Source organism: Antechinus flavipes, chromosome 5 (genome assembly GCF_016432865.1).
Source record: "Antechinus flavipes isolate AdamAnt ecotype Samford, QLD, Australia chromosome 5, AdamAnt_v2, whole genome shotgun sequence".
Taxonomy (NCBI): domain Eukaryota; kingdom Metazoa; phylum Chordata; class Mammalia; order Dasyuromorphia; family Dasyuridae; genus Antechinus; species Antechinus flavipes.
The window spans coordinates 260213701-260223479 of NC_067402.1; the positions used below are offsets into that span (position 1 = coordinate 260213701).

General features: G+C 32.3%; 1 protein-coding gene across 1 annotated transcript; it reads right to left on the reverse strand.

Annotated features, from left to right (window-relative positions):
* Window positions 1-451: 451 nt before the first annotated feature.
* On the reverse strand, window positions 452-8788 carry LOC127564423 (uncharacterized). The gene is made up of 3 exons (XM_052000945.1): window positions 7395-8788; window positions 2202-2431; window positions 452-533 (listed from the first exon to the last, which is right to left on the reverse strand). The coding sequence occupies exons 1-2, from the start codon at window positions 8731-8733 to the stop codon at window positions 2397-2399; spliced, it is 1374 nt and encodes a 457-aa protein (XP_051856905.1). The 5' UTR covers window positions 8734-8788; the 3' UTR covers window positions 452-533; window positions 2202-2396.
* Window positions 8789-9779: the final 991 nt, after the last annotated feature.

The window sequence follows — 9779 nt, forward strand, 5'->3', positions numbered from 1 at the left end:
TAATTTACCCTCCAAAGGATAGGAATAGCCACAGTTAAACACATTTGGGATCAATGCATGAAAAACAGAAAAGGAAAAACAACCAACTTCCAAACAATTAAAGGGATGGATTGCAGTAGGAATTAACATATCTGTGTGTGTGTGTGTGTGTGTGTGTAGGAGAAAAAGACAAAAATTGTGCATGATCACTAAAATAGCGAGCAATTAACAACCACAAATGTAGGAAGATATTTCTTTGATTTAGCTTGAATGGACCTCAGAAAGCTACTTGTTGCTTTGTTCGTGTAACTTTAAGATAATTTCCCCTTCCCACTCTGAGAAGTTATCAAAGAAGGAATTTAGTGGGAAGAAGTACATTTTGAAATCATTCTTGTTATCAATTTATCCCAGCCCCTAATTTTACTCACAGATTTCACAGAATCAATATAGAATATTCTCTGGCAACTTACCCTATTTTGATTTCCTTTTCTTCAAACTTTTCCAAAGAATAGTAATTTCTCCGGTGCTTTTCCATTAATTCCTCTCTCCAATTGCTAAAAATATACCCCAAAGAGTTATTTTTACCCAATGGCAAGAAAAGTTTTAAAAACCAATATATTGATAGCAAAGATCTTTTGTTATTTTTGCAAATAACTGGGAATTGAATAGGTGTTCATTGACTGAGGAATGGCTAAACAAATTGTAGTTTATGGCTGTAATGGAACACCATTGTGTATGTTTAGAAATATTAAATAGGAGGATGAGAATATTTATACAAATGAATACAAAGTGAAATCAGTGTAACCAGGACAAAATATAAATTCTAACTGCAATAATGTAATTATTTAGAATGAAATAACTGCAACTGAATACTATGAAATTATAATGTCTAAGCTTGTTCCAGATGAGAGAGTATATTTATGCAGAGTGGAAGACTATCAATATGGAACACTGCATGTAATATTGATATGTGATTAGGAATGTTTCACTAGAAGGGTAGGCAGAGATATCTTGGGAAATGAGGCTGATAAAAAAAGTATAAGATGACAAGGAGCTTTCAGTTGTCCATGGCTTTACTGTCTATCACAAATAAATCTAATATGGTTACTCCCCACTACTCAAAGGAACAATAGAGAATTTTTTTTTCTGCATGCAACTGAGGTCACAATGTATGAGTACTGGCATTGAGACAGGAAAAGATGCCTTTTTCAGTGTCTCTCAAATAGGTTATATGTGGTTGAAATTAATTATTTTAGGATAAGTTTTTTCAGGTTGTTAATTTATTTTAAGTTAATAAAAGTAAATCCAGGCTTGGTTTTTTTTTTTTAAACATTCTCTACTTATTCAGTGTTAATCCAGAATACTTCCACATTACAACTCTCATGAGTTGGAATTTTAGAAGTCTTTCTAGTAAGTACAGTCGTAATGTGAATTGGGAATCCTCTTTACCATATTCCTGTGTCTCATCTATCACCTTACGTTTTTAGGTGGGGCAGCAGGGAGCGGTTATATGTTTTGTCCAGTAGCCACATCAGCACTAGAAGGCTTTATAAAACAAGAGGTGCATGAGCACTTCTCTCTACATTTCTTTCAATTGCCCTTTTTTTTTTCTGCCATCCTGAAAGGACATTATTAGCCTTTTGTTCCTCAGGCCCATCTTAAATAGCAATAGGTTGGTAATGATCCTTTTAATGATTTGCATGTCTGCAATTATAAGTGTGAGTTTCTCAAGAATCTAGGTTGTCTGACTTTCCTCAGTGCTTGGCTATGATAAGCACTTAAACTGATTCATTCTTGAATATTTCTACTGATGGGAAGCTTTCTAATGACTAAGAAAACTCATCTAACTTTTGGAATAGCTGTAAGCCTATTTTCATATCTCAGCACTTATTATTTATACATTTGAAAACTTTTGCAAACTATCTTGCTTTGCTCCTTGCCATCCATATCTTATATGCTAATCTTTTGGATCTCATTAAAGGCTACCTACCTTCTTTCAATAAACACTAATGTTTCTTCCAAAATAAAACTGTTACAAAATAAAAGAATATACTTACAGAAATAGAACAATATACATTCATGGGACTTTATAATTTCTTTCTCGGTAAAAAACAAGTGGATGCAGAGTGAATCTGGATCTGTATTTTTTAGAGCAAACTGAACATACCATGAATGTTAATTTTTGATTATAATACTCCAGTTAATTATTTTGACAAACTTACCCCTTTAAAATGTGGTGCACAGGTACTAACTTTTCCTCAGAAGAAATACTCATTATTGGTATTTCTTCCCCAGGAATTTTATTTTCCTCATCTTTACCATGCTGGTGGCTCTCCACTGAATATTGCTCATTTGTTGCTTTGCCAGCGCTTTTGTTTTCAGTTTTCTCACCATCTTTTCTCTCCAATGTTTCCATTTTATTCTGTTGATGCTTTTGCCTTTTCTCTTCCACCTAAAAGCAAAACTTAGTATTATTGTCTATTCCTGCGTTTGACTGTGTGCAAATGTATGTGAGTATATATGTGTATGTTTGCATGTATGTATTATATATGTGTTATATGTTGTATGTGTGTGTATATACATAATACATACATATTCACTTTTATACATATATATTTATATGTTTACTAAGGTACAAGTACTAGACTTGTGCTTTAACAAGTACAAAGAGCTACTTGAAGAAAAAATTTCCTCTATCAATGTCTAGAACACTGAAATGTTAAATGACTTGCCTAATAGAGGTGGGACATGAACTATTATCAGACATGTCTTGCTGCCTTTCATTTTTCTGCTTTTACTTTGAAACACACATCCTAAATACATATTGTCCTCATTTTTTAAATTTTGGAAACAAAAATGGTCACAGTTTTATAAATTTTGTTTTAAAGCAAGAAATATTGATTAAAATTTTAAAATGATAGCTCAATTGCTATCTCATTTTGTTTTTTCATTCTATTTTCATGTTCTTCTCTTATTTCTTTCCTTGAACAAGCAGACAATATCTGACTTATTTTTGACCTTTTCCACAAGTGATCAGATAGACCAAGACCAATGCCACTATATGATATGATAGCTGTTTCCCATCCTATTTCTCATTTCTTATTCCTTACTGTCATGTTCAAAAAGTAAAACAAAACAAAACAAAACAAAAAAAAAAGCAAAAAGCAAAAAAAAAAAAAAAAAAAAAAAACCTCAAAGCTAATCACTGAAATGATTAACAACATGGGAAATGAGTAATGTGAGATTCAGGCACTATGTCTGCTACATTATAGAAAATCAGTACACATTCACAGAAGCACTATCTTTTCAGGAAAAAATTAGGAAATAATATCTTATTCTAATACCATCCTTCCTGTGAGGAAGCTGAAGCACAGATACATTAAGTAACTTGGTCAAAATTATACTAATAAACTTGTAGCAGAATCCAGCACACTGGGTGAAGGTCTCCACATTTGATTCAGAATGAAGTTGCATTATTTAGTAATTATATGTATTTACTAAATAATACACACACACATATACATATGAATATGGGTTACACTACTTTATATCAATAATAATGAAGAACAAATGGGATAAATTTGTAATTTGAGAGTTATACAAATATTACTCTCATTATTTTTGGACGGGACCTGTAAGTTCATCAGTGTGAGTAACTCCAAGTGAGTTTCCATAAAATCAGAGTAGTTTCTGCTTCCAGTATCAGTTGCTAGGTAAGGTCAAGGGACTTGTCCAAGGCAATATAGCTAGTATATGTTAGAAGTAGCACTTGAGTCTAAGTCTAACTGAATGACTTTGGCTCTCCATTATTCTTTGTTATTCTCTTTAGTTATTATTGTGAAAGGATAATTACAAGACAGACAGGTGAAGGTACAGATGAGCCAAGAGACCTTGGCCATGTAATCCAACTTCCCTGAGCTTAGTAATCCAACTTCCCTGAGCTTAATGCATAAAGGAGTTTGACTCAATGACTATAGAAGCTCCTTCTGAAAAATAAAATTCAGTGAATGAACTGTGCTAGTTGATAGTATCTAAAGCCAGTCAATTGTGTAAACATATCACACATCAGTGTTTTACCACTGTTTTCCCATTTTTCTCCCATTTTACAATATTTCTAAATGCTAAAATGAAAGATATCTATAGCAAGGGAAAAGCATATTTTGAAAAAAAAACAACTAAATGCAAGAAGAGGAGCACTGAATTTGATGTTAAAAGATCTAGGTTTAAGGGCCAAGTTGTTATTGTCTTACTTGTGGAATAAAGAAATGCTGTATGAATTAGCCCTTTTGAAAACTGATATTAAGTGATTAATTTGCAAAACTGTTTCATTTTCTTTTGAAATGCAAAACAAATGATTTTAGTAAAATCAGTAAAGATGAGCTAACAGATCACCTTAAGTATGAATTTAATCAGATGCATTTGTAACAAATTTCCCAGTTAGCTTATGTTTTTAATATTTTAAGCTACAACACCTTACATTTGGCTAAGAAAATGAAAATGTCCATAGAAAGCAAAATTTTTTCAAATGTCAAATATTATAGGAATTTGCTTAAAAGATAATTTGAGTTCATTACATTTCTTTTAGGTCTGTGTAATGATTATCTTTAAACTTATCCTTGTTCTTTTGGCTACCTAGTCTAATATCCCAATGTGTATGTCTAATTTAGAAAATTTGGAAATTGATGGAGTAATTTAGATGATCAAAATAAAAACTGATGAAAAAGGCTTTCTGGATATTTCCCTTAATGTAACTTTCAATATTTATATTGTACAAATAGTGAGCATTTGAAAATAGAACATAGCATTTTTATCATATGAAAAATCAATTCCACAGGATGATTGATGAAGAGGAAAAATAAATAGAATGTAGAGTGCCAGGAGGTGAAATCTACCTTTTTTTGTGGTTGGATTTTTTCTTTCTCCAAAGTCAGGGACTCTGCTTGCAACATTCCTAACTCATTTGTCAGTCTTTGTTCATCTTGCTTTAATTCTTTATCAAAGTGCATTTTTGAGATTTTGTCCCCGTGTGGAAGGAGATGTCTCCCATGTCTTACCTCATTTGGTGAGTTAGCAGCATTGTGATGACTATTCTGGAATGAGGTTTCTGTATGTTTAGTTTTCTCCTTATTTTTTTTTGAAGTAATAATATTAACTTCAGGTATTTTTTCTTGGTTGTTTGATGTGACACCAAAATGACTTCCTGGATCACTTGACTGGAGGAAATCTCCTGAATCCGATTCCAAATTTGTGATATTTTTGTGTTGACTAAATGTCATTTCAATGCCAAATGAGCTGTCTTCCTTTATTTCATTTATGCCTAATTTTGAATTAGCTCTTTTTATATTTTTTGCAACATAAGCAATATTCTTTTCATTTGCCTTGCAAGTTAGTTCAATTTTTGGCTTATTCTTAGACTGTGGGGTGCTCCTTTTTGGGCACATATTGGAAGAGAATTGAAAAACATTTTTTGGGAAGTTGATCTTTAACTTCTGTAAAAAGATATTTTCCAGACTATCTTCCCTTTCTCCAGGAAATGACAGAAGATCTCCTACACTGAGAGAATCTTTATCTTTCTCTTTTTCCACAGAATCACTTAAGTGATTTGCTAAAGCAGATGATGCTTCTGGTAATTCTGATGGTCCTTTATATTTCAATTCTTGTTTCAAGTCTAAAGTAATATTTAAATGAAAATTTATTTTATTTAGAATTACTTTTCTTCTATGAATGAAATCCTCCCCTTTTCCTCCCCATTAACAGTAATGGTAGTTGTTACATATATCATTTTATCTATTGTAATCTATTTTGAGATAAGACATAAAAGGTAAAGAAAAATTCTATCTTACGAATTATGCTTTTAGCTGATTATTTTGCAATTTCAAACTATTGCTAAATTTTAAGTTTCTTATGAGATGTTCATGTCCCAAGAGCAAAGTAGAGGAAGTTGTAAAGATTGATTTATATACTTGATCTAGCTGAAACTGTTACCACTAAAATGTCTAGTATAGGATGTCCATGATCAATTTGTTAGTTAGCCTAGCAGGAAGCAGCAACAAATTGGGTCAATAACCAAAGACCACGAAGCAGGGATTATTATTCAATACAATTTTGGGAAGTAAAAGAGAAAAAAATGGAGTTGGAGAGGTGAGAAAAACAATGTGATAGCTTAGAGAATGGGTAGTATCATGGGGGATGAGGACAATATGACCGACTGGAAATTGGGAATGAGGAATTAAAGCTCCTTTCTTCCCTTTTGTGACTAAGAAAAGTTCATTTTTTGAGGTCATTTCCAATTTTAGAGATAGTCGACTAGACTTCTTTGGATAAAAAGCCAGATATCCTTGAAGGATTGATTTGTGGTATGAAGATCCAAGACCACATATACATCCATCCTTCAAGAGTAACAGATTTCCTTACACAAGAATAGACATGTAATTAACAAAAAAAAATTTAAGTCATTATAAAACAGATGTATTTTTGAAATAAGTTCAGGGACAAAAAAATCATGAGTTATGAATAGGTAGGAAATGGATTTTAAATCAATTTTAAAAAGACAGAATCAATTTGATTATTTCAAAACTAAGAATAAAATGTAAATCTTAATAGTGAAATCACTGGTGAGGACTGTCTCAAAGAAATAGGGAAATAAGATAAATGAGATCCGATTCTTTCAGTAATTTTATATGCTACTCTGATTAAGTCAAGGAAACATGTAACCAAGATGCATGGATAATGCTCCACAAGTTAATTTACAATTCATTTAAAAATTAAGAATCTGAGAGCTAGATAGAATAGGAAAACATGGAGAGAAATTCAGTGGTGAAATAATTAAAAGAACTTCTAAAGAATTGCGAACAAAATGTATATAAACATTTAAACTTGAACATGATGCAATTATTGAATTATAGATTTTCCAATGATAGAAAAAAATAACATTTCTTGGTATGGTAATTGCATCCCATTCAAATCAATGTCATGGAAACAAATTAACTGGGAAGCATCACCTAAGCAGGTAATTTAATACATGAGGAAAGTTAAATTGATTCCATTTAGCTTTGTGAAAAGTAGCTTATAAATAATTGAAATTAACAGAAAGAAAGAAAAATCATTCTTATATGGATTTTATAGGTGAATATAAAAACCTAAATGTTTTAGGATTTGAAACACTAAAAACAAAGAGAAGTAGGAAATTACAGTTAATTATACTGAAGACAATGTTATACTAATTAGAGGAAGAAATCAAAACATCTGTTTAAAAGACACCTCCCAGTTTCTAGGCTGCAGAAAGCATTAACCACAGGGCAGCGAATTTCATTATCACATGATTTCACCATTTATTTTGTTTACCTCTCCTATTACGGTTTGAAATGTAACATTTAAATAACACACTTAGAGAAAATTCATAATATTAATCCTACCTTTCTTTACTTCTTTCTGTTCCTCTTTGTCTAGAAATGGTTCACACTGCTTCTGGGGGACTGGTTTTTCTAAATTATCTCCCTCCTTAGAGTCAATGACAGGCTCACTTCCAGCTGCAGCAACTTCATATTCTTGGGATGGAATATTTCCAGATTTTGGAGATGGTGACTGATTTTGACTTAGTGGCAGTGATTTGCCAGGAGAATCACTTTGCAACTTCATATCCTTGGAACATTCCTTCTGGGGGACAGATTTTTCTAACTGAATTCCAATCTTACGGTCAATGATAGGCTCAGTTCCAACTACAGCTTCACCTTCTTTGGGGGGAATCTTTCCAAATCTTGTGGATGCTAATTGATTTTGACTCAGTGGCAGTGATTTGCCAGGATAATTACTTTGCAATTTTATACCCTTGGAACATTCCTTCTGGGGGACTAGTTTTTCTAATTGGATTCCAACCTTATAGTCAGTGACAGGCCCAATTCCAAGTACAGCTTCATCTTTTATGGAAGGAATCTTTTCAACTTTTGTGGATGGTAATTGATTTTGACTCAGTGGCAGTGATTTGCCAGGAAAATCACTTTGCAACTTCACATCCTTGGAACACTCCTTCTGGGGGACTGGTTTTTCTAATTGAATTCCAACCTTGTAGTCAATGATGGGCCCAATTCCAACTACAGCTTCACCTTTTATGGTTGGAATCTTTTCAGATTTTGTGGATGGTAATTGATTTTGACTCAGTGGCAGTGATTTGCCAGGAAAATCATTTTGCAACTTCATATCCTTTGAACACTCTTTCTGGGGGACTGGTTTTTCTAATTGAATTCCAACCTTATAGTTAATGATGGGCCCGATTCCAAGTACAGCTTCACCTTTTATGGAAGGAATCTTTTCAACTTTTGTGGATGGTAATTTATTTTGACTCAGTGGCAGTGATTTGCCAGGAAAATCACTTTGCAACTTCACATCCGTGGAACACTCCTTCTGGGAGACTGGTTTTTCTAATTGAACTCCAACTTTATAGTCAATGACAGGCCCGATTCCAACTACAGCTTCACCTTTTATGGTTGGAATCTTTTCAAATTTTGTGGATGGTAATTTATTTTGACTCAGTGGCAGTAATTTGCCAGGAAAATCACTTTGCAATTTCACATCCTTGGAACACTCCTTCTGGGGGACTGGTTTTTCTAATTGAATTCCAACCTTATAGTCAATGATGGGCCCGATTCCAACTACAGCTTCACCTTTTATGGTTGGAATCTTTTCAGATTTTGTGGATGGTAATTGATTTTGACTCAGTGGCAGTGATTTGCCAGGAAAATCATTTTGCAACTTCATATCCTTGGAACTTTTGTGACTTTCTTTTATCAGAGAAGTACTTGCAGAATTCCATTTCAAAGCATCTGAAAAGTAAATATTTTAGTTAAATAGTACATCAGCTTTATCCACCTGACATATTACTTATTTCTTTCCTAAGTTAACACTCAAATCACTACCTGTACTTATGATTTTATTTTAGTTATTGTATTTTATCTTTCAGGTAACATGATGAAAAACCCATGAACAACTCTTTGCCTTCAGTATTCAGCCTATCTTCTTTTTTCTTGGATCATAAACTCTAACTTTCTTAGCAAATTCTATCTCCATGTGTGATTCCAAGGAGGGCATTAATAAAATAGGGAAAGTTTTTTTTTTTTTGAAAACACTTATTAAGCTTAAAATAGATATATATTTGATTTCAAATTATTTAAGAATAGGAAATAGAATATCACTCTATGATTTTTTAACCTGTGATTTATTTACAGTGAACTCTCAGTGGAGGAAAACATTGTCTAGTTGCAACTAACATTCTTCAAGTTCCCTAAAGTCAGTAAACCTTTGAGAAACAACAAACCTTTGATTACACAGTTAGTATGAATCAGAGATGAGATGTGAAATCATGTCTTTTTTGCTTTGAGGCCAGCTATCTATTATGTTGAAATATATTCTACAGAAAATGATTACAATTAGCATCCCTTTAGTAAATATATATTTTTTTAAAGCACTGCCATTTTTTCTAAGCATGGGGCATCATTTTTTTCAAGTATACTTTGAGTATAACTTTTTTTCTCAGAATAATTTAACTTCTTGAAGATTAATTCTTAAACTTTTAGTCTGCATCAGAAATTTAGCAAAAAACAATACAAAAGTTTAAGTATTCCCTTTTAAAATATGATTTGACTACATATATACTAGTTTTAAAAATGTGAGAAAAAGACAATGATGTATAAAAGCAATAAACATACCAGAATATGTGGTAAAAATTTAATATTAAAGTTTCTTCCATCTTTTTTTTAATCATGGCATTTCCAAGTTATCAAATATCTTGTCCCTCCCTAATTATG